Source organism: Haemaphysalis longicornis, unplaced genomic scaffold (genome assembly GCF_048455015.1).
Source record: "Haemaphysalis longicornis isolate Haplotype H1 unplaced genomic scaffold, Haemaphysalis longicornis Haplotype H1 scaffold_9, whole genome shotgun sequence".
NCBI lineage: Eukaryota > Metazoa > Arthropoda > Arachnida > Ixodida > Ixodidae > Haemaphysalis > Haemaphysalis longicornis.
Window position 1 is genome coordinate 23,144,038 of NW_027526460.1, and position 25,490 is coordinate 23,169,527.

General features: G+C 47.4%; 2 protein-coding genes across 2 annotated transcripts in view; one reads left to right on the plus strand and one right to left on the minus strand.

Annotated features, from left to right (window-relative positions):
- The window catches only part of LOC144152472 (solute carrier family 2, facilitated glucose transporter member 8-like), a 285,436-nt gene that overhangs the window by 112,702 nt on the left and 147,244 nt on the right, over positions 1-25,490 (minus strand). The gene's annotated exons all lie outside the window — the stretch shown is intronic.
- LOC144152351 (uncharacterized) overlaps positions 1,964-25,490 on the plus strand; it is a 72,201-nt gene continuing 48,674 nt past the window's right edge. Inside the window, 7 exon segments of the mRNA XM_077683619.1 lie at positions 1,964-2,158; positions 12,080-12,411; positions 12,414-12,527; positions 12,960-13,063; positions 15,368-15,522; positions 18,424-18,592; positions 22,921-23,047. Of these exon segments, the coding sequence (XP_077539745.1) occupies positions 12,127-12,411; positions 12,414-12,527; positions 12,960-13,063; positions 15,368-15,522; positions 18,424-18,592; positions 22,921-23,047 (954 nt within the window). The 5' untranslated portion in view covers positions 1,964-2,158; positions 12,080-12,126.

Sequence of the window (25,490 nt, forward strand, 5' to 3'; positions counted from 1 at the left end):
TGGACGCACTTTCAGTGAAGGTTGGACGCACTTTGAGCGAAGATTTTGACGCACTACTGACGCACTTTTGAAGTCAAAAAGCTTTCGCGCTTAACTCAACATTCTTTAGAAAGGAGTGGTAAATGTTTCCGCAAATTTACGGGGCCTCAGAATCCCACATATAGTGAAGACTCCAAACACACACCTTTTTTCAATGGGGCCTACCTTAACAACATGTCCATACCTTCAGCCCCCCTGCCAATACATACCCGAACCTCCCCCCCCCCCCCCCCTTCACGAGGTCGCGGTTTCGATTCCCGGTCGCGGCGGCCGCGTTTCTGATGGAGGCGACAAGCAAAAACGCCCGTGTGTGCGAGATTTCGGCGCACGTTAAAGATCCCCAGGTGGTCACAATTAATCCGGAGCCCTCCACTACGGCGCGCCTCATCGCTTGCGCTGCGTCGGCGTGTTAAAACCTCCACTCAACCCCCCACCCCCATCTTATGGCTATGTCCCAAATACCTAATCCAACATTCACATTCACCGTGCTCTACGGAGATGGGAGTGCTTGATCTGCAGCTACCCGCTTGACGAAGTCCCTCAGCTCAACCGAGCAAAGGCCGCGGCAGCATCCCTTGGTCGGCCGGAACCGGAGGACCTCCCACCCGTTCTTTTTCTTTCTTTCCCTTCCCCTTAACCTCTTTTTTTTAATAAATAAACGTTTTACGAAGGAACGAAGGAATGAAGTGTAACTCTTATAACAACGTGATTCCATCTTTTTGATGGTAGAGATGAAACTCCAGCCAAAACAAATGTTACGCGGTGTGATAAGAGACACGCGGGGGCGCCGGAAGTGGGTTCACGTCATGAAGTCATTGCCTTGATGTCCCGCCGGGTTTATTTGGTCACCACCTGAGGGTACTGTCTTGAACCGTCCGTGCAGAACACGAATGGACCAGTACTCGTCTCATCAAGACTACGGCCATTTTCGGCCAATCTGTCCAACTGCATCTAAACAGCCACTGGACGGCGCATGTTAGCAGCCTCATTGTAACCAGAGTGCTTGAAAGGCTTTTAAAGCGACTATTTCTCTGCCTCTCCTCCCGGATTTCTGAGAGCTGGTGCTGCTGCTTCTGTGCCCCCCCCCCCTGAAAAACGCTGGCCTCCTCGTGCCGTTCCCGCAGCGATGGGGAAGCGACTGGTGGCAGGACGCCGAGAAATGTTAGGCCATATGACGCTGGTCTCCGTTAATGACGCCCGGGGGGTTGAGGAAGCGTATGGAGGCGGGAAAGCCATGTGTCACGTTCTCTGTGCTTGTAACTGGTGGCGCCTAAACGGCGTGCTGGCCAGCGGGAGCATCTTCACTGTCAAAACAGCGAATGCATGCTGGCTCGAACCCATGAGGTAAGGAAACGACGCGTGACGGCCATGAAAGACGATCAGCGTCGTCAACGTTACGCCCATGAAGCGGCAATCGGAACAACTCATGAAGATCAAGCGCCTCATGCACGGAGGTCAGTTTGGTCTCTCCGTGCAAATCATTAACGTGGCGGTCGGCTTGGGACACATAAAATACTACTCTTCCGCGTGACGTTTCCGACAACAAGGAAATACGCAGAAACCGTAAAAACATAAGTGATAATGTCAGTAGTGTAACGCTTCGCTTTACGTCGATTGACACCTAGGCGTGAGGTCCGCCTTTTTTCTTTATGTTCCCACACGGCCTTCGCTTTTGTCCTCGTCGCTTTGGCTGTGCGCAATCCAGCCCGTAGTCGTAAGCCTCCGTCTTTATAGGTTCGGATGACGTCGTGTCAGTGCCAGCGGCAACCTTGTCGCTGTCTGCACAACGTCACTAGAGAGCACTCAATGACCATCCGGCGGGGCGCAGCAGACGCGCTTGGTAGGCGGCGCCCTCGGACATGCTTCAACGACAACGACGGAACATCCCGAACCCGCAATTTCCTTATTTGACCGCCCCAAGGATGGTGCAGGCAATCTACGAGGACTCGTACGACGGAGCGTCTCGAGACTGCATTGCGGTTGTTACACCGTCTCCGCTACGTCTTCGCCGAAATGTGGCGCGTTATGCAATCGTCGCACGCTAAGCTTAGAAGCACAGGATGAATCTTCGACTGTTCTCGTCTGGCCCTCGCGGAGCTGCTTCTTGGTGACCTCCAGTGTAAGTCAACGGCCCTATCCTGTTCTGGAGTTTGTTTTTGGTGTTTTGGTCATTCCGAGCATTATTGCTAAATTTGCTGCCAACCTCTCTTCTAGCGCTACAAGTGCAGTATACTCTCGTTAAACTGAACCTAAAATAACCACCAAAATCTCCCAGCTTTTAACAAGAGTTTTGTTGAACAACAAGAACGCACTTAGCTGAAAGGGCTCTTTTTCAGAGATCAGCGTGCACACTTGTTGCTGTTTTTGTTTAAATGGCAATTCCGCTTAGGCGTGTTTGTTTACGATGTTCCACTGTTACGGTTCTTTATATTTCTCGCCCATTCATCCAAACGAAGCGCCCAAAAACAAAACGAATTAAGGAAGCCACAATCCCAGTTAGGTGCAACGTAATGTGAACCGTTCATAGCTTAGTACAAGAATGCCGCTATAAATCATGGATCGGGTCGACGTCCCGAGAGAACCAAAGCCTGCCGCAGACGCTACGCGAGGTCCCAGAGGGGTCGTTAGTAAAATGCCTCTCGGAGTGGTTGCACGAAATAAACAAGGTTTTTTTTAGCGGCATAAATTCAAGAAGTAAGCTTTTAAAATACAGACTCAACGCATACAAATTTTGTTTTCAAATCTCTGGGAAACTTGCAAAGACAAGATTCAGCGTTCGATGATTGGAGTTGGTACGCAATCAGTTTTTCTCAACAATTGTTCAACCTCCTAAACGTACAAGCTATCCTGAATAATGAAAGATCTTGCTGTCTCGCGCCAGGAAAACTTTAGATTGCTCCTAATGCAGACTAAACGAGGCAAACTATCATGAGGCGAACAGCCTTTGCGTTATTTCCAAAGCACTTCTGCGTTGCTTTGGGGAATGGGAGGCTTGCGTGCAATGCTGAGAGCCATACTATCTCGGTGTCTGCTTCGCTCGGACTGAAACAACGCACTAGATAATCACACATTGGCCACATGGGTCATCTAGTAAAATTTCCCTGTAATAAAAAACTATAGGCCCTCCGAAGCAAACAGAAGTTTAGAGGTGTATGGGCACAGACGAGCCACTGCAAAAAATACTTACAACCTGATAAGTTCTACTCAAAGTTTTCAAATCACCATATGGTGTAGCAAGTCGAGCGGCTAGTACTATTTACGTTGAAACAAAACTACGGTCAGCAACTAGCCATGCAAAAAAGGAGAATCAGAATAACGTTGAGAGCAGGGTTGCCAGGTCATCAGAACAGAAAGTCGCTGGAAAATTGCCAAACGTAGCCAGGAAAGTAACCGCCTTGAACTCAACTAAAAAAAAAATTCATCTGTTTCTATGACCCACCACAACCTCCACTTTGCTTTCCGAGGTTTTCTTGACTGCCAACCATTATTTTCTCTCTCTCTCTCTCTCTCTCTCTCTATATATATATATATATATATATATATATATATATATATATATATATATGTTAAGCGAGTGTCTTGGTTCAGAGAATAAACTCAGGCGGATGACATCATAACACAAACAAATATATAAAAAGGAACGGACTTGCGCTGGGCACTTAATGCGAGAAACTGAAAACAGGTGGACCAGCTAGAGCGGCTAAAGTAGGTACCCTAGGCTATCGATAGACGGTACGTGGAGAAGGGTGCTACAATAAATTCAATATGCGTTTCATGTGTGCAAAGTCAATATGCGTTTCATGTGTCCAGTTTGTCTACTGAAGTCTACGTACTTCTAATCCTTGTGCTGGTGTGAACAGGAAGAGTACTTTAAGGTCCACGTAGAAGACTTTAAGCTTGAAGAAACAATATTTTCCTCAAAGCTGATGTTTGACATTTGAGGTAGACGAACCGATGAATTTATCGAAGAAGGTCCATTCGCCTGCACTCAATACTCCTATCGGGTAAGAAGCAAGCGTATGTGTGCTCACGGGCACCGAGTCATTGAGAGGCTGTGTTTAGAAACGCAAGCTGCCCTATCTCGTTTCATCGGAACTCCGAGGCAGTCTGTTTATCATCGATGTGGCGATTTCACTGTGCCGGCGTGCCTCAAGGGATCCCCATTGGGTCCTCCAAGAAAGGACCAAAACCATACTGCTCGAGTGTCTCTCTTGCGCTGCTGCTCAGCCTGGCTGAATCTTTCGGATAAGAGCGACCGAGACCTGCTCGTCAATAAGTAAGTGATAGGCGAGAAGTCCTCCGACCCAAGACGATGCGCGTAGCGGCGGTATCGCGGCAGCCTTTTTCTCGTGTCCGGAGTTAACCTAAGCCGGTGGGGGGTGACTGAGCCGGGTTCCCCGCCCCTCTCGCTGTGCTTACTGATTTTTGTGCGCTCCAATCGTTTTGCGTGTAGTCATGAATGACCGTCGTATCGTATCATCAGCGCTCCAGCTCTGAGCGGAACACCACCTGGATTCGGTGTGCCCAGGTTGCGTTTATAATTTACGGAGCAGCAACGGACCTCTAGTTATACCGTTACACTTCAGCATTCCAAGGTATACGTGCGTCCCCGTCACCGCACGGTTGCCTTTGTAGAAACAACTTCCCCTGTGTACCGTATCTGTTTTAGCCCCCGCCTCGGAGGCTCAGTGGTTATGGGGCTGTGCTGCTGGGCACAAGGACGCGGGTTCGATTCCCGGCCGTGGTGGCCGCATTTTTGGTGGCGGCGAAAAGCAAGAATTCTCGTGTGTTCGAGATTTCGATGCACGTTAAAGATCCCAAGGTGGTCAAAATTACTCCGGAACCCTCCACTACGGCGTGCCTCATCGCCTGTTTAGCGTCGGCGCGTTAAACAATTCAATCAATCAATATATATTTTAGCCGCCGAACGATACTGACATGTTTTGTGGTGTTCTTCTTGCAAATCCAGCCAAGCTTCGCAGCCCGATAGATCCCTCTGTGAGCAATCGCGAGCGCAGAGCAAAAATTGTTTGCCCGCCCGCCCGCTTGCTCGGTTTTACCAAAACGCATCCACTTCATTTCATCACGCAGCAACGCACCTCAGAGCGAATTCTCGACGCACTGAGTGGTTCATCTTTCCGTATCCCATTCGCTCAACCACAGAAACATGTCCCTGGGCATGAGCATGTTTCTGCTCGATGGATGTGGTTAGGGGAGCACGGATCCTGAGGGCGAGGGTAAGGTTGCATCCTCCAAAGCACGCCAATCGCCCCTCCTTCTCGAATCTGTGCACAACTACAAACTATAAAGGTTTGAACTTGGACTAGTTGGTTCTGTTTCATTATGGCGAGAAGCAGCGCGTAGACAAGTACGAGGAGAGGAATTCGCTCGGAAAGCGCTCACGTTTCTGACTTCCTCTCCTCATCCTCGTCTACACGCTGTTTCTCGTCATCATGCGACAAAACTACGTCGCCGTACCTGGAAGTGGTCTCGCCAATGGCACGCGGTGAACGACCCGCCCGACTGTTTCGGTATATAGGGCTCTTCTACTACCATCTCAGATGGTTCAAAATGTCTTCAAACATTGCGGCTCTCACCTTGAAAAATAATGAACCAGCAAATAAAATGGATAGCGTTCCTCAGTGGCGAAAGAGTGAGGAGAAGGAGATTAATACAGTAGAAGTCAGCCCTAAACAAGGCTGGGATCGGTACTTCAAATAGTTGAATTCAGAACCCCGCCCGCAGGTGGTTGTGGTTGGGAAAGATAAAGTGAGCATTAAATGAAAAAAGTGCATATCAGAAGTAACGCACAAACACACACACACACACACACACACACACACACACAAACAAACAAACACAACAGAGAAAGACACTAGCTGGCCTTAAGCCCCGAGGACTTTAGGAAGCCTAAACGAGCTTTCACACCCCGCAAAGCAACGTCGTTGGTGTCCCACTGACCTTAAAACTTGACGCGTGGGGTCCCGTTACTCGTTAAACTCGATTCTACAAACCTGCTCCCCCGCTCCCCTTAGAACAAGAAAACAAATGGCAGCATCTTCACTCTGTAGATTATGGAGAGGGTGCGGAGTATGGGGACTCGAAATGACATTCAAGTCGCGCCCCGAGTGACATCCGATTTGCGCCCCGACCGTCATTCGATTCGAGCCGTAAGGTGCACCTTGATTATTCCCTAAATGAAACTGCAACTCACGCCTCAAATCGAATTTCGCTTGATTTTCGCTTGATTGTGGTGTGCGCACAGATGGACGCGGACAGACATTGGGAGGTCCTAAGGTACCCCGCACCTTTACAGGCGAGGGAGTAAGCCGTTCGACTCTCGGGCGTACCCCAATGGATAAGACGACTGACACTAACTCTGTCTGGTCTACCAGACGCAGGCTCGACTCCTGCTGGTGCCTGTGTGATTTTGTGCGATATTCTATGCGCACGAACGCGGACGGACATTGTGTGATTCTAAGGTACTCCGCACCTAAAAATGCAGGAAGCTCACACTAACGCGTAAGATTTGAACGTAACCAAACTTCACGCAAACTTCATGGCCATCACGACGGTTTCAGCCCACGATTGCAGCCGATTTGTTTCTTCTTCGTTGACGCGCGACCTCTACTCCATAATTGTTGCTATAACTGTGAGCTTCCACCATTTTTTTTTCTTGGAAGTGATAATCATTGGACATAACTTTGGAGGGGCGTACGCTATGACGTGTCTTCTCGTTCCGAGTGAGTGTTGCCACGATTACGGTGAACGCTGGAGGGGTTTTTTTTTGCCAATTTTGGCCAACCTCCATAAGTGGGTATGCTTGACTTTACAAACATGCGCAGGTGAAGCTGGGTGGTCGCCGCGAGGCACGCACACACCAGCACTCGGCCTTTTCCTGATATTTTTAACTGCGGAGAGGAAAAATTGCGATTTGCTAAACACCTCGATCGCTGTTACAAAATGCTTCCCGTGGCCGGAATCGAACCTTGGCCCGTCGTGCTATGAACCGGCTGCGTATTTCCAAACGCTTCGCTGCACAGAGCACCCACGTGACATGTCTGTTCTCGCGATGGAAAACGGTAATTCAACGTGGTCATTGGCTGCGGCCAAGCCTAAAGCGACCTAAAACATACCAAATCACCATTATTAACAAAAACAAAGCGTAGATTTGAGATTAAAAAAACATCATATTTAGGAAAATATATACGCAATTAAAAAAAATAACCCACGAGATAGACCTGCTGGGGCTCGAACCCAAGCCGTCAGCGCCAGCACTCAGTGCTCTACGTCAAGGCTACAGAGCCAGAACGGTGGGTTTGTTTTAGCAGGAGCCTAAAAGAATAGCGCGCGCAGTGACATCACACATGTCACGTGCGTGCTCTGTGCAGCGAAGCGTTTGGAAACACGCGAACCGGCTTCTGTCCGACCACTCTATTTCGACATGGTCGAAGCCAACGTTTATAATAGTTGGTCTAAGCGTTTTTGGAAAACTCAGACGACTACCAAAGAATTCGTCACGAGAACAATGACGTTGCTCTGCACGCAGTAAGGCTGTTAGCCACATGACGCTAGGCCTAACTTCCCATCTTGAGGATTAGGACGCTCGGCCCCACGTCACATTTTGGGGTTTGACACGTCAAACCGGCACGTACTCAACAAATTGCTCACTGGACGCCAACCAGCAGGTACCGATTCGCACCGTACACCCCCCAACCCAGGCCTACGGAGTGATCACCGAAGTGTTGCTGTGGGTATTCTAGAAGATTAGTGCGTACCTCCAGAGTAGCGCATACTTGCAGTGCGGCATTGGCCAACCAAAGAATCTTTATTTCCGAGTTATTTATTCATTATTCCGGCCTTTCGATTAATAGAACGAATATTGTTTGTTTTATCAAACAAAAGAACGGTTTTGACATTATTGCGCTTTTAAAATTGAGCCGTCTTGCAATTCTTTTGACGATTTCCGCTTTCTCGCCCTTTCAACCGCTGTTCTGTAAATAAATTGTTTGGTATAAATTTGCTGCCTCTGTCCAATTCTTTAACGTTAGAAATTGAAGTTTCCGTTCCAAACGCATGATACAAATGAAAATCAAAATCTGCATTCTTGCGCCGTAATTAAGCTTTCGATTTTGTATTTCGCGCCGTCCTTTCCGACCATAATTTCGTCGGAAAACTTGCCCTTTAGCGCCGCTAATTTCTGAGCTTATCCTTTGCACCTCCTCGAGATTTCAATCACAGCAATTTCGTTACTTCGACCAACGGTGAAGACCAAAATTAACATGCTTGTACCATAATGTGAGCACTGTGGATTTCTCGCGCATGCTTATAAAATACGCTGACGCATTTAAAGAGACGCGTAGAAAATTTAACCTCCTAATTGTGATCAGTTTGAATTTTCCGCATACATTATATAATTCCTGTGTTTTTGGCGCCATTTCCGATTATTGTTCAGTCATGTTCGATTTGAATCTCCCGCAACAAGAACACGTGTATACAGAGGCAGCATGCTCCTTCTCTTGTATTGCCTTCCTTTTGCTTTCGTAATGAGCAAGCGAAGCAGTTGCGAAGCACCTTCCAGTTATACTGTCCTTGTAATGTCGTTATAGAGTTGAACGTCGTAATTTTTGATTTATTTATTTATTTATTTATTTATTTATTTATTTATTTATTTATTTATTTATTCATTTATTCATTTATTCATTTATTCATTTATTCATTTATTTATTTATTTATTTATTTATTTATTTATTTATTTATTTATTTATTTATTTATTTATTTATTTATTTATTTATTTATTTATTTATTTATTTATACTGCCAACCCTCACTTCAGGGTCATTACAGAGAGAGAAGCATACGATACGGAAAGCAAATACAGACATTGATACTTTCAGCAACTTGGAACAATAACACAATCGCATATTCATTGCTCGACGAAGTAAACATCAAGAGCACATTCAAATTTCTTAACGTCAGAACCTTCAACAATATGTCGCGGCAATTTGTTCCATGCTTCTATGACATAACGAAAAAAAGAATTACGAAAGACGTCCGTGCGAGCACCGAAGGGGCGAACTGCCGCGTCTTGGTTTATTCGACTGCTGAGCTTATTCGGAGGGGGGGGGGTACGAAAATTCTTCTATCTATTTTGCTTTGACATTGCAATATCTAAAAGAATCCTTTAAACGCTGCTTTTGTCGTCTAGTTTCTAGAGATTCCAACCCGATTAGTTTTAACATCTCGGTAACCGAATCCATTCTATTATACTTCGAACATATAAATCGTGCGGAAAGTCTCTGAATTCGTTCCAGTTTACCTATTAAATCCTTTTGGTGGGGGCTCCAGGCAGCACAAGCATATTCTAAAATAGGGCGCACAAATGTTTTATATGCAACCAGCTTCACGTCTTTCGAAGCATTCGGTAATTTAGCACGCAAGAAACGCAGTTTTCTGTAAGAGGCACAGCATACTATCTCAGCATGTGGATGCCATTTCAAGTCATTTGTAATATGCACTCCCAAATATTTAAATGCACACACCTGCGGTAAATAATTAGGTCCAATGCTGTAGGCAAATGGTAGAACGTGTTTCTTGTTAGCTATGTGCGTATATGTTGTTTTAGAATAATTTATTTTCAGCTCCCATTTATCGCACCATGTTTGAAAATCCTCGAGGCAATCATTAATTACATTTTGGCCATTCGCACACGTCAGTGGGGCATAGATTAAACAATCATCGGCAAACAATTTAATTTTTACAGGAGGGTTAACAACGTCAACAACATCATTTATATACACAAAGAACATTAATGGGGCCAACACGGACCCTTGTGGGACACCGGAATAAACATCGAGATTCAGACTCAAACCCATCAATTCGCACCAACTGCTTGCGATTCGTTCCGTATGCCTCAATCCACTTTAAGATATTTTCGTTTACGCCTGTTTGTTTGAGCTTTAAGAGCAATTTATGGTGCGAGACCTTATCGAAGGCTTTTGCAAAGTCTATGCATGTCACGTCGACTTGTTCCTTGTTATCTACAGCAGCGGTAAAATCATGGAGAGTTTCAACCAGTTCGGATAGCGTGTAAAGCCTTTGCCTGAACCCGTGCTGTTGCGTACATATCAGCTCATTTGTCTCCAAGTAAATAGCCACGTTTTTGGCACTGACGTGTTCAAAAACCTTACAGCAAACGCACGTCAGAGACACTGGCCTGTAGTTGGTAAAAAGCATCCTATCGCCACCTTTAAATACCGGTTTCACAATGGCGCTCAGCCAGTCTTTTGGAAGCGAATGTGTCAAGAGCGATTTTTTGAAGATAATGACTAAATAAAACGACATCCACTCCGCATACCACCTCAAAAACACAGTTGGTATTCCATCCGGTCCATTAGCCTTCTTTTCGTTCAAATTAAGTAGCTGCAGAAACACGCCCGCTTGATCAAATGAAACTGGATTCATGGCTCATGTGCAAGTATGGGCCATTTTCTTATCTTCATCAGTGAATGCCATCTTTGTAAATACAGAATGGAAAAAGTGATTGAAGCCATTTGCTATGTCTTGTTTCTGAGTTACAACATCAGAGCCAACCGCGATATGTTCAATCACTTCTTTCCGGTCGCTCAAGTACAGCAAAAATTTTCTAGGCGAAGTGCGCAAGAAACCAGAAAGCGTTTCATTAAAGAACCCTTTTTTTATGTAGCGATTAGGCTTTTAATGCTGCTCGTAGTTGTGAAATCTGCTTACAGATTAATTGTTACAGTCCGAGTACATTTAGTACTCAAAACAAAGTGAGTAGGTAACAGGAAATTAGTTCACGTTTCTTTTTCTTCTTGTGGGTGTGATGGTAAAGGCATCACGCTACTTTCCCGTGGAAGTAATGAAGGACTGTAAAGCATCCCTTTTATTTGCAGGTAAGGGGTAATCTACTCTCTTTATGTTGCTTTTCGGTAACACTGACAACTCCACCACTCCCCTCCCCCCTGCGCCATTTTGAATTTTTAGATTCTGGCATCTGCTTACTGCAACGCCTCCACCTGTCGTTTACCGTCATCCTGAAAGTGCGAAGCGATGCCTCAAGTCCGGCTATATAAACGCTAGCAAGCGCTATTCGCGTAGTTTCCTCCTGCCTTTGGAAAATAAAATGGTGCACCGAGATTAAATTAAGAGGAAACCAGGTGAAGGGGTGTGTGTGGAGGTGTGTGTGTGTGGGGGGGGGGGGGGGGGGGGTTGAAGGCGCGAGTCCACCTGAAGGCTAAGGTGCAGTAGTAGTTTTAGGCTCGTAGCCTAACCAGCCTCTTTGAGGCGAAATTCTAAATTCTCGTCTTCGCCATATTTTGAGGTGTCATATGAACCGCCTACAGCATTTGTCAACGGCTGGGGTTTCTTTCCTTTATGGCAGCGGAAGGGCCGAACCCTACACACGCTGAACCGTTTCCCCTTCCAACGATTACAAGTACATTTAACACCAGGAACGCCACATGCACTTTCCGCTAACGTACAAGCCGACCCATCGTTGCCCGGCAGCATTTCGCGAGCATTACCATCTTAGCCCATTACAAAAACGACCACCGTCGCTTCCAACCACCCCATTCACAATTATCATGCGACGAAGGAACCACTTTCTGGCGCGTACAGACCAATACATATCCCCATAACACTCTACCAAACTCTATGTACCCCACCCAATACCCTAGCTACCAACATTAACTTGTGCCCTGCTGCTGACACCCTATACGCGTGGTATGGGAGTGCCAACGGACCCCTACTCCAACCCCGCGTCCTAACCCCACCTATGAGCAGTGGGCGGTGCAGCTGACCAGCTCCGAGCTCTCGGACCAGGGCCGACTGGTGGAACGGGCCCGGACGGCCAGCCAGCACTAAGACATCTTGGACTAAGAGTGCCCTTCATGGGGTTGATGTCCTAATTACATCCCCCTACTAACGAGTCTATAAAATGTTGTTCTCCCTATCTCTCTCTTTTTCTCTCTCCCCACTCTAACTGTAGCCTGCTTTGCCGCAATACCGATACACGCAGAATTGTCGTCCCGAGCGCGGGGGAAATTCGGCCCGAGAAGTCGAGCGATGGAGTTCGAGGACGTGCTCGAGAAAGTGGGCGGCTACGGTCGCTTCCAGCGGCTACTCGTGTGGGTCTACCTGGTGCCCGCGTCGCTGCTCATGCCGGGCTACATCATGAACCAGATCTTCATGCTTTCCGTGCCCAAGCATTCGTGCGTGGTCCCGGACTTGGCGCTCGCCTTCAACCTGAGTGAGGACCCGACTCCCCTGCGTCCGCTGCTCGTGACCGACGGCGAGTGCAGTACGTACGCCCTGGACGCTATCAACGCCACCGTCGCGCAGGCACTGCTGGCGGGGCCGCGGGGGACAGTAACGCCACCCGCTACAGTGTACAAGACCTGGAGAAAGTGCCGTGCACGGAGTTCGCATACGACACCACCAACTACGAGAGCACGGCATCCACGCAGGTAGGACGGGCCGGCATGTGGATATTTTGTTGCCCTTCTTGCATCGATGTGGCCGTAACAAAATGTGAGTGACGTTGGAAAAAGTTCTCGTGTGAAGACGCCCAGCTGCTCCCCTCATGTATAGGCATACTTATCTATACAGCGGAAGCATGGGCCTGTTCGAGGGTCGTTACAACCCCTCTGTAGAGCGAGTGCGCTACGTAAGATGGAACGGTGCCATAATTCTACTCCCCTAGTGTCAACGAAACAGTTCATCATGTTCACCATGTTCCAACTAATCGTTCTCAGTATAAAGGGCTGTGTCACATCTAGTCATATATAATTTCTTCTTAATCCACTCCTACAAAATGCCCTTGAATGGCGAGTAGTTCACGAACCGAAGGAAAGTATATTCACGGCGGAGGAATACGTGCCCCAACTTTCGTCCTCCAGTGGAACCTGGTGTGCGACCGGGCTCACCTGCCGAGCCTCGTGTTCACGCTGAGCAGCGTGGGAAGCGCCATCGGGACCGTCATCCTGGGCATGCTGTCCGACAGGTGAGTGTGCCATCGCAACGTACTCCACCTTTTCCAACATCGTTTACCCTCAGTTAACCGGCACCGTTTCCCCTCAGTTTTCCCTCAGTTGTAGTTGCTAAGCTGGAAGAAAATAGAGAAAATGGTGAACTACGGCAGGCACGATGTTTAAAAGAACTGTTTTGTTGGGCTTGTCGGTTGTACATGATGCAGTCACACCCGTAGTCCTGCGCAGTAAAGGTCATCTCCTCTCTCTCTCTCTCTCTCTCTCTCTCTCTCTCTCTCTCTCTCTCTCTCTCTCTCTCTCTCTCTCTCTCTCTCTCTCTCTCTCTCTCTCTCTCTCTCTCTCTCTCTCTCTCTTTCACTCTCTCTCTCTCTCACTCTCTCTCACTCTCTCTCTCTCACTCTCACTCTCTATCTATCTATCTATCTATCTATCTATCTATCTATCTATCTATCTATCTATCTATCTATCTATCTATCTATCTATCTATCTGTCCCTCTCTCGCTCTCTTTCTAGCTCTCTCTATCTGTCTGTCTGTCTGTATGTTACACAAAAATGAAAGGAAAGTAGTTCATATAAAAAAAACACAGCAGACTTCGGCGCCATTGCAGAATCCCAACCTAATTTCCAGAGAAGCTGATACTGTGACTCAACTCTACTGATCTCCAGAGAATTGCCCAAACTCGTCAAACAACTCCAGGTGTTCTGCATATAACCCATAGCATGGCCACCATGTTCCTGCAAATTCTAACTTGGCGCCACACGCAGTTCATTCATGACGCCGGGCAAACAATCAACGCGCTTCAAAAAACATGCCTATAGCGCTTCGCAGCCCGCATAGTCCCATTAACAGATTCGAGGTAAGGGAAACCGCCCGCCTTTAGAACCCCATTCACCACACGTGCAACATGCGCCCGTAAATAAGTCGCAGTATGTATGACTTCTTGAAGCTAAAGAAGCACATTGGAAGTTGTGTGGGAATTCGCTGTGGACGGTGTCCTCCGGAAGAACTCTCCAGCAAAGCGAATGTCATACCGAAGGGTATAATTTTGCTACCAAAGTCGGTTGACGCAAATGAAAATGTGATGTGAGGCACATGTCCCTGTCCTGTGCATCCCGTGACCCCAGAGCGTTCAATCAGACTCCATAACAAGTCACCCACAAGAATACTCTACATTCAAAGTCCCCGGATTAAAATGTTTTTGATATGGGTTAAAGGCGGCTGATGAAATTTACAAGGACGCAAAAGCACGAATGGAACTGGCGTCTCTAAAATGGCGTGAAGTTAGTGAATTTCGCGCCGAATACAGGCGTCAGGACTTGATGGGGCCTTCACATTGCGTAAGCCTTTAATGAGCTCGTGTTGATCGGCAGGTTTCGCCCGCCTCTAATGCGCTTGGCAATATTTGTGGGTATTTTGTAGCGTAAGCTACAGTGGCCGAGGTTGAGAATTTTCGCGTGGACCTTGAAGGGCCGTTCTGCGCGAGCGCGAGGAGCATTGGATTGGATTGGATTGGATTAGATTGGATTGGATTGGATTGGAAATCCAATCCAATTGGAGTACGGGTGTGTAGAGAATTGGGTCTGCACATTCGCCGGTCTGCGCATTCAAGAGGAGTGACGTCATAGCCACGGTAGACACACTGGCGCCGGTGCGTGCGCCTCTGTTGCGCAGTAGCCAAGTCTGACGCTGCGCCGGAGCCGCTTTATAGCCGTTTCGCGTGGCTCCTGGAGAGCCGTGCTCCGCATGCGCGAGGAGCAGTCACTGCACCGGACTGGACTGGACTGTATTGTATTGGATTGCACTGGATTGTATTGGACTGGACTGGATTGTATTGGACTGGACTGGATTGGATTGGATTGGATTGGATTTGATTGGATTTGATTGGATTTGATTGGATTTGATTGGATTGGAAATCGTTTTAGCAGCAGTAAGCATGATAATCCGATAATCCTAGACAACCAGGAAACCTAAGAATAACCAGCTGAAGCTTAGCTCACGCTACGTATATCCTGGCATAGCCGAGCTAAGCCACTGCTATTTTTTTTTTGTTGTTGTTGTTGTTACCGGAGTGATGTTACCGATTTTCTCAAGTTCACCAAACCGAGTGCATGGGCTTCTTGGCTATAATAAATTAAGGGCCCGAGATAACATTCCCCATTCTTCTTAGGCATGCTTAATTTTATTTCAGAGTCATATTCGCGCAAATAGCAGATGAGTGTGCCGGCTAAGTTAGTCAACCACAGCAGACAAATACGTGAATCCGCGTGCAGGCCGCGCGTCTGTTGACACGTACCTCGTGGGCGTTGTTTGTTTTCAGGATTGGCCGCAAACCGGGCTTCATCTTGACGGTGTTCGTGGCCACCGTATTCGGGCTGTCTTCCATCCTGGTGACCAACTTCATCGCGTTTACGTTCCTCAGATTTGTGAATGCTAGCGTCATGCCTCAAATTTTTCAGCTGCCCTACATCATTCGTGAGTTTTTGTTTTAGTCATTCTGCTTTTGCTAAAAATACCTACCATGGGGAAATCTAGCCAACTGCATCACCCCCCCCCCCCCCCCGCCCCTCAAGTTCACTGGCGTGCTCCGATTCGCCCCTCCTCTGAGTGAAAAGTTTGAGAACTTTGAGTCACTGCAATTCAATCTCTGCCGAGCTGTAATTAACTAGAAAACCTAGAGGGTCAGTAAATGAAAGAACGAGTGAACCAACGAACGAACTAATCAACCATCGAACGAACGAACGAACGATCGAACTAGCGAGCGGGTTAACGAACGAACAAGTGAACAAAGTTATGGCCTAGAAAAGCCCAACAATAATTCGATCGCACTTTTTGACGCCCGAAAATCACGGAATAGTTTCTCCTATATACTGCTCATAATAGTTCATACTAAATTACGAGTAGCTCCCCAGTAATGCCGCGATGGTTTGACGGAACAGCGGAACTTGTTCGTGATAAATTGCATTAAAACTAAAGCGAAATATAGCCCCGTTTGTGTATAGGGCACACTCGTCTTGTGTTCACCTATACAGGGTACAGACTTTGTCTTCACAGCGGTAAAAAGATATCTCAACAGTTTTTTTTTTTTTTTTTTGCCGAGCTCGTTTGAGCCAGAAAATAAGCGTCGCACCATTCCGTAAATCACAAACGACCGCTGCGTTATGTTTGAAGGACGCCGTTTAATTAACGAAGCACACTGCCTATTGAGCCCTATAGCTCATCGTTACGAACTGTGCCGCACGGCATGTCTGTCATACTAGTCACAGGCTCCCCTCACATGGTGCGGCGGATTGTCCGCTCACGCCAATTTTAAGCCATTAACATCCTGCTTATCTTGGCTGGGAAATGCTTTAAAGCCAGGTACGGAAGATAAGGTACAGAAAGCCGTCTTTATGGGTGCGTGAGCCGGAAGTTCATTTTTTAACGACGGTAGTCTTCCTTGAGCTACATAATCCCGAAAATTTTGGTCTGTCTGAAAAGAGAAAAGAATGCTGAAACAAAAGGTTTATATTAGCAAAGCTTTTCTAAACCTCTAAATTCACGGACGGGACAGAACAAAAGAAGAGGCAGGACGAGCACAGTACTGCGCTCGTCCGTGTGCGCAGTTTTAGGTCTAGGTGTGAAGAACCAAGTAGCCCAACAACACGCTTTACTGAGCTGGAAACACGCTTCATAATTGTCAACCGTGTTCAGGAAAAATAGAACAATCGTCATACCTGAGGCAAAATATCCATACATAAACGGTATTCGCAGTATTCTTTTATTTCAGAAAAGAAACGTGGGTGCTTGATTCTTGCGATAGCGAGTAAAGAAGTGTGCGTTGAAAAAAATGTTTTGACCCAAAAGTACACATAGCCCGTGTGGCGGCGCTCCAATAAGTCGAACAGTACCGAAACGCTCCGGTAGATGGCGCGCGAGCACAGTAACGCGGGAAAATTGAATCGAATTTAGCAAACCTCCACCGTGTTAATTGTGGGAGGGACGATACGGGAAGGGGTGACTGTGAGAGCTGAGGGGAAACGGAGAAACATTTACGCTACAGGGGCGGAAGAAGGCTGTCGTCTGTCGACGACATTTGCGGCAAATTGAGCAGATACGCGGCCATTTTTTCAGCTATGAAATGGCGGTGGTGCGGGTGGTTGCGACCTCCAGAACGCCCGTATCCGTGCCGCACCTACAGGTACCAATAAAACGCCCTTCGCGCTGAGTCCACGTTCGCTACCTGGCTCGTTAACTCAGCAAAGGCCTGACTATTAGATGCGACGCTGAGAGGAGCATCTCTTGCCGGCGGCCCTGTCCTTCCTGCGTCGTTGTCGTCCGCGTCCGCACAGCTGCGTCTCTTCTCCGCTCACCCCCTCTCCTCTCGCCGTGGTAGCGCGCCCTCTCCCCAACATCTGTGGCGCGCGCGCTGTATGGCGCGCTCTCTCACTCCGCCGGTGGGCGGCGCTGTGCGCATGTGAAGTGCCCTCTCTCTCCGCGGTCTCCTCTCCTTCGGGCGCGCTGCGCATACAAGCGGAGGGCCGCGCTCCGGCCGGTCTCAGTCGACGGTCGTCCGCGCTACGCTTGCTCGCTCTCTCTCTCTCTCGCATTACCCGACGATTGCTCACGCAATTCGAGTAATCGACCCAACGGAAACGCACAATGGAACCCGATTCAGCGTCGCTTCACACCAGGGTTCCCGCGAGGGGAGGTGGGCGTAATTTTTTGCTTTGGGACATCTTACGTGATAGGATTTATATAGATTACTCACTTTTCTATTTCCTTGCACCTGAAGGCCTGCGCTAAATCCCATTTTCACGTTTGCGGAAAGAACGCTCATCTAAGTGTTGTCAGCTAATTCCGAAAAACGCAATACGTAAAAGGTCTAAATGGGTGTAGGCGTGTTTGTCTTTGATTGAACAAATTTTTATTTAACGGCGCTTCATAGTCGGCAAGGGCAAGCAATAATTAGGGAAGGCAGAGGGAACGTCCAGCCTCGCATCCCCCTGACTTGTGCCGCGCGTTCCTCAAGTATTTACGGTTCTTAACTATCAAGAGGGATCAACCGTATACAAACGACACCAACTAGTTCAGTTTCTTTTAGGTTCCGGTTTTGTGGCACCCAGTCGTCTAGTGAGCTCCACCCATCACTTGATGCTACTGCAGTTCCTTACCTCCGCCTTTGTGAGCAGTCAATTGCGCTGCGTTTTTTTTTTTAGGGTCTCCAATCGTTTTTTTTTTTTACCCCCCTATACACTACAATAGTTACTTCTACAATACAAGACAACCGCGTATGAGAACCGGCAGGTGCCGAGGTTAACTATGGCCGGAGAGTTGGAATCGGCTTAGGCGTGTTGTCGGTGATGACAAATTCAAGGGGTTGATGCTGCCGCGCAGTGCTGGAGCTGGTGGGCCCCAAGCAGCGGACGCTGATGCTGGGCGTCAGCTGTGTGTCCTGGACCGTGGGCCTGTGCATCCTGCCTCTGGTGGCCTACCTCTCGCGCTCGTGGATTCTGCTGGGCCTCATCACCTCGGCGTGCGCCGTGCCCAACCTTTTCTACTACAAGTGCGCACCGAAACTGGCCCGGCAGCGCTTAGCGCCGTTTACTGGTTCGCTTGCCTCCTCACTAGCGACATTGTTATAGCCAACTGCTAAAGAGGGCCCACCGTTCGATCTTCGTGGCCTTGGGGTAGACTCTTTTACAGAAGCGGCCCTTCCAGCACGGCACAAAGAATCAATTAAACACGCTGATATTCTTCCCTCTGCGCCTAGAACAATCTAAAACGTACCGAACCACTCTTAATTACGATAAAATGGGTACTAGTATTGATTTAGAACATTTTTTAGGCAAAATTTACTGGACTTGGAAAAAACGCATAGTATAGCCCTTACAACAGGAGTTGAAGACTCTACATCAAAGTCACAAAGTTTGAACAGGCAGTCTTTTTAAGCAGTTGGTCTAATGAATGTCGCTAGTTTTGAAAGCGAACCGAAAGGTGACGCTAGGTCCTTTCACTTCTGCATCGTATGGAACAATAAACGAAAACCTCGCCCTTACTACTTGAGTAGGCAAAGATATATGAGGCGTCAGTTTGAAACTTTGATAAAGCTTCCACCAGGCAAAACTGTCATGGGACCTTGCCATTGGCTGCGTCGTAACTTTCCTCTTAGAACCTCCAAGTTTGAACATCATTTGCTTACTTGCGCCCTCCGTTACGCCTGACTTTCCCTAACTGGTACGGGCAATGCAGTATGTTTCATCGCCCCCCTATCCGCACTCTCGGAGGTGATCCATCTGATAATAAAAGCGAAGTTTTTCATGCCTCACTCATAGCGTCGGTGTCCGAAGAAAGCGCTCAGCAGGAAAGCCAATCTTACACAATGGGTTTCACAAAAACGATGGGTATGATAAGCGAATACCGATGTCTTCAAAGTGCAAAGTCAGAGTCCAAAATCCAAATTGTTACGCCAAAACGCACTGCAGGAAAGCCAGCCTACATACTGGGTTTCACAAAGGCACATCAAGCACCTCAACAAAAAAAAACGCTTCCCGTTGTCCGAATCCAACCTGTGCGTCTGGCGTTATGAAGCAGAGTCCATCCGACTGCGCCATCCCGACATGGTTGAAGCAGTTAGGTTTGCGCATTTTGACTTTGACCCAGGTTGCATGAAAGAAAGCTTCGCGTTTTAACTATCTATTTCTTAAGAAAAGATAGGGGTTTGATCATATTTTATTGCGGTGTGTGATGCCACTTTTAAATTTAACTACTACTATAACCTGCTGTGACTATTGCGTGATTTGGTCATTCGTTGTTTGAACTCCCCTCCATGAATGAATGAAAACAAATATCACAAGAATGGCACTCTTGGCTGTTGGGGAGATATGAGAAGGAGGTAGGGTGTTAGTGGTCAATGAAGTTCATGTTCTGTTGATAAGGTGAGCCTCCTTCACGAAGGACCACAGTCCAAGCAGAACGTTGTTGCATCGCTCTTTGGGTATAGCCAGTCCCATAGAGGTGTAACTCCCTTCTATAAAAAATGGCAGCGTATCTGCTCATTTCGCTGTAAATGTCGACGAAAGACGATAGTGGACTGGTTCCCCTGGTAATTAATGTCTCCCTTCTCTTTCTCGCTCACCTCTCATGCTGTTCCTCTCCCGTCTTGTTCCTCCCAAGATAACACCCTAGAGGTTTGCTCAAGTAAATTTAAATTTACCGCGTTCCTCTGCTCCAAGTCGGGCGCCCCGATGCCAGCGCTGCCAAGCAAAAGAGACGCGCGTGAATCGAAGCACCCTACTACAACGTTTATAGAACTACGTTGCGCTACTCTAGGAGCTTTCCAAACGGAACGTAGAACCTATCTAGTGGAACCTTTCGTTGCTGTGAGCGTTTGATTTTTAAATACCGCCAGGTGGCGCGGGCAACAGCAGGCGACGGTTTCTGCAGTTGATGTAGTATATCATTTGTCGCAAAAACCAAGCATCCGTGAATTTTTAATAAATGAACACTGGAAATATCACTAATGTATTGATTTTCTGCGTTATATTGACGCAATGTCTTGTTCTTGTTCAACAATGTTGCCAAGTATGAACATTAACATCGGACCTAGACGTTTAGATTTGGCTGTGGGTATATAAGACTATTGCGCAGTTTCTGTTTCACTTTCGCCGGGTGGCTGAATAGAGTCACAGACAGACAGACAGACCAAAATTTAGACTATCGTCTTTATAACTTCCTGCAGAGGTTGCCTGGCAGATGCCAGAGCGGCAACGGAGATCGCGTGCCCAGAGATCGCGTAGCCCTGGGCGCGCATACAGCAAGGCCAGCTGCAATCGCGTGCGGAAGCGACTCAGCAAGGTCACGGGCGCGCACGTGCCCTTCTCGTAGCGCGCAGCGGTGGCTGTGGTAGCGTGGTTTAGTTAGAGAGATAGTGAGTTGAATACGGCGCTGAGCAGTTTAGTTGCATTATTTCTGATGGCTCCACGAAAGCAGTTCACGGACTAGGAGTTGCGAGAGCCAAGTGGTGCTCGTGACAGAGCTCGCAGTTGTGCCGGGAATAGAGAGAGAGAGAGAGAGAGAGAGAGAGAGAGAGAGAGAGAGAGAGAGAGAGAGAGAGAGAGAGAGAGAGAGAGAGAGAGAGAGAGAGAGAGAGAGAGAGAGAGAGCTTTGAAAAACGGTGGAGCCCAGCCTTGAAGACGCGTACACGAGGAGACAGTAGGACAACACGGACGCTGGGACTCGCAACCGTTTAATGAATAAAATTTCGAAGGAAAAACCAGGTCAGGGCATGCGCCTTAAAAACTAAAGTAAGAAACCAAGCTGATGACGCAATTCAATATCGTCTCTTTTTCAAAGATCCTTTATTGAAGAACCGATGAAAGAGCCCGTGCTTTTGAGGACCCTAAGAAAGTCGAAGCAATTCCGTACATTCCCAAGATCTCGCACAATAATAAAAAAATTGGCCACCACACATAGGGTACACGTAGTTTTTTCGCCACCGTGTGAGCTGGCAAGCCTTTGACCCAAAATTGAAAAGCGTAAACCAAAGAACACGTGCACAATCTGCCATGCTTCAAAATTCATGAAGTAGACGACAAATGTTATCTACCGCATACCGCTGAAGTGCGACAAAGTGTATATAGGGCGGGCGGGACGCTGTCCGAATATTCGTTTAAAAGAACACGAAACTTCAATCACGTCAGGTGGAGGGGAAAACTTGCCTGCCCATTGCCGAGGTTGTGTATGCACCCCCCTCTTTGGCAAAACTGAAATAATATGTACGAGAGCTACAAAGTGCGAGGGGAGCTTATTCAAGCTTATCAAACGCGAAAGCACGGTTTTGATAAGTGCGTGAGTGTGCTCTCACTAACAATATCAAGCAAAGAAGCTGAATAATTGAAAAAGAGCCGATATTGAATTGCGTCATCAGCTTGTCTTTTTATTTTAGTTTGTAGGGCGCATGCCCTAACCTTGTTTTTCCTTCGAAATTTTATTCATCAAACTGCTGCGAGTCCAAGCGTGTTTGTTGTCCTATTCTCTCCTCGTGTACGCGTCTTCAAGGCTGGGTTCCACCTCTCTTCAAAGTATGTACCAACAGGCCCAAAGTCAAACTCTTCTGAGATAACTTTAATGATACAGAGAAGTCAGCCCAGCACCGAGCTGGGCTTGCTACTTCGTATGGAAATGAAAAGAACGAAAATAGGTGAAACACGCGAGCACACAAACACCATACAAAAGCGCACGCAAAACGCACAAACACTAAAAAACGCAGCAAATGTTACTTAGCGCACGCGTTGCAGTTGCATCAAGGTGAAGCGTTCACACAATTTTGTCCAAGCCGCATTCGCGGAAAAAAGACTAACGGTCAATTCTGCCCGCGTCCCACAGGGAGCTGAGTGCCATATACAGAGCACATCACTACGTGACGTGCGTCAGCGCGCAGACGCCGTACTATCTTCATTGAGAGTCGAAGGGTTGTGAAGCAAGGGCACACTGGCAATTCACCAAAGCGTGACACGACACCAAATTCTTTTTAGATGTTTCTGTCTGTGAACGCTCTAAATCATCACATCGTAATCGCATCATTACCCACCCCAATTTCATAATAACATAGCACCATTACCCAATGTCATGCCGTCATCAAATCATGGTATATATCATCATTACATGATAGTAATATAGTCCTCCCTTCTCCCTCCCTCTTTCTCCCTCCCTCTCTTTCTAAAAATCTCTCTTTCTCAAGCCCAAACAAGCCTAAATATGGATGTTCACTAACCAATCAATTATCCTGAGATTTGAAAGCGTGATGAAGTTGTCAAAAAATTACTTTGTGTTTTTAACACACCGATCTCGTCTTATGCGTGAGCCACATTCTGTTTGTTTTCTTCCTTCCAGACTAATCCCTGAGTCACCGCGGTGGCTTCTGTCTCAAAATAAGATCGAAGACACAATCGTGATTCTCCGGCGAATCGCCAAGACTAATGGCGTGGACGAACCGGAAGATTTGGCCTCAGATTTGGTGGTAAGTGTCAGCTTTTCTCTTTCCGTCGCTGTTTCGAGGCAGTGTTTATTTAGAGTCCTATTTCCGCTGATTTCCCCATCGTCTGCTACGCTTAGTGCTATTCTCGTATAACACCCGTGCTCCGCTGGCGTTTCCAACGAATTCGAACCGAACGTCATTCGACTAAGATGAGGGGACGCGAACGCCGTTCGGAATCCGCCGTGCTCAACTGCAATTAGGACGGCACTTGAAAGCTTCAACATTAATTTGCCCCTCTACAGTGGCGCTGCTGCGGTAACGTTCTGTTTTTATACAGCAGGGCTAGATTTAAAACTATGGGTATATTTTCGCAATTAAACATCGCTATCTCTATTTAAAACTAGTTATAAATGCAATTTTACAGTTGTTTCTTTGACACATTGCAAATCACCTTCAAAGCATTTGGATAGATAGCATAGTATCAATAAAGCTTGCAACTGTATTTTCAATTCAGAAAAAAATAAATTCCACGGCGCACTGGGTAATTTTTTTGTGTGTGAACTCAGTGTCCTGTTTTTAATATAAATTGTTTGAAAGCTGCATGAAGGCACTGGGACGAGGGTAAAAACATTTTCGTGTCAAAGGCATTTGAGGGCTTTGAATGTCGTCCCCAACGATTATTCGGCTCGAATAAGCTCGAAACACATTTGAACCGAATGTCGTTGAGAAGCTTAGTGGAGCAGCTAACACGCGCATTTTAGTCGAAGGACAATCGGTTCGAAGGCATTCGATGCGCCAGTGTAACAGGGGCATAAGCGGAAGGCACGACGTTTTGTGACTCCAACAATTCAAATACTTGGTATTTTGCGCTACTGAGCACTAGGTCGCGGGTTCGATTCCCGGCCGCGGCGGCCGCTTTTCTGATGGAGGCGGAAAGCAAAAACGCCCGTGTGCACGAGATTACGGCGCACGTTAAAGATCCCCAGGTGATCAAAATTAATCCGGAGCCCTTTACTACGGCGCGCCTCATCGCCTGCGCGTTGCGTCGGCGCGTGAAACCCTACCATCAACAATCAAATAATTGGTATTATACGAGCTTGTGTCGCTTTAGTGAAGCCAATTTATTCTGGCAGTGATTAGGATGGGCAACAAAACCCTTGGGCCACAAAGCAGTATATGACACAGAACAGGCGTATTGTAAAACAACTTTACCAGCTCCAAGAATTTATGCCCCGGTTCATTCATGTCTGCATTGTTTAGCACAATGACAACGTAGGGGACATTTCAGACAATACGTACGTACTATCGGCGTCAAATGAAACGCGAACACGATAATATGAATCAGAACGTGCAAAATTGAAAAATACTGTTCGTAAAGTTTATATAATTGCTTGCTATTGTTGTGTTTGGAAATCCACTTTTCCCAACTTTGTTTTTGTAACTAAGCCACGCGTCATTTTCGCTTGCATGGAAAGAAATCGCGCTATTTGTGTGCTCAGGTTCATATTTTTGTGTTCGCGTTTCATTTGACGCCGATAGTACATAACCAAGGGAAGCGGCTTTCTTTTGATCAGGAATACACATTGGGTTGGTGCGTACGCAAGAGAATCGAACTACCGCGTCTATAGGTTAGAATATGGGTTGTAAAAGGTCGCTGCAACCGCACAAACAAACAAAAAAAGAGGCTGGCACGCGCTTCGTTGTAGAGAGCACAGCTGATAAAACTGCCTAGCTCCGATCCAGTTCACCGAGTTTACCGGGGTAACAAAGAGAAAAGCGCGTAAAGCGCCCCCTGCAGAAGCCGCGCTGCTGACGTCCTGTTCTCCCGACCACTTGACCCCAGGCGCCGATAACTGTGTCACACCGCTCGGCGGTTACGGTCGCACGGTGTGAGAATGTGTAAGCATCTCGCCCCTCTCCATGGCGAACTTAAGGATGCGCTTGATGCGCTCCGGCTTTAGAAGCACGCAGCACAGCGTTTCTCGCGCAGATTTCGCACAGCATGTCAACTGTTCTTTGCGTTCTACCAATCTCACAGACGTCCCGTTTGTTCCCTTTAGCAGCGGCAATGGCTGCCTGTCGCTCCTTTCGTGGGTGGCGGAAGAGCGTAGCTTTAGAAAATTGCACAGGGAAGAGGAAAGACAATTGTTCAAACCTATACGTTTCCTGTGATCCGGAAGTATTAATTTGCGCTCGACCTATTGGGCATTGCAAGAACGATCCCCTCACTTAATTGCAGCTTCCTTAAGGTTGTGGGTAGCCTTGTGTAAATAAATCACAACCACCACTGCTATGCCGAAACAAGCGCCCCGCTTGTCGGCAAGGAAAGAAATATTGCTCCATAGGAAGCGGTCTCTTTCCACCGTTATCGCCTAATCATCATCACCATTGCCGCGCTCCCATTTCACAATTGTCCGCGAGGCCCACCACTGGAGGGGCCGGCGCTGCGATCGTTTTCACTTGTAGGATCACCGTTCGTATCTCG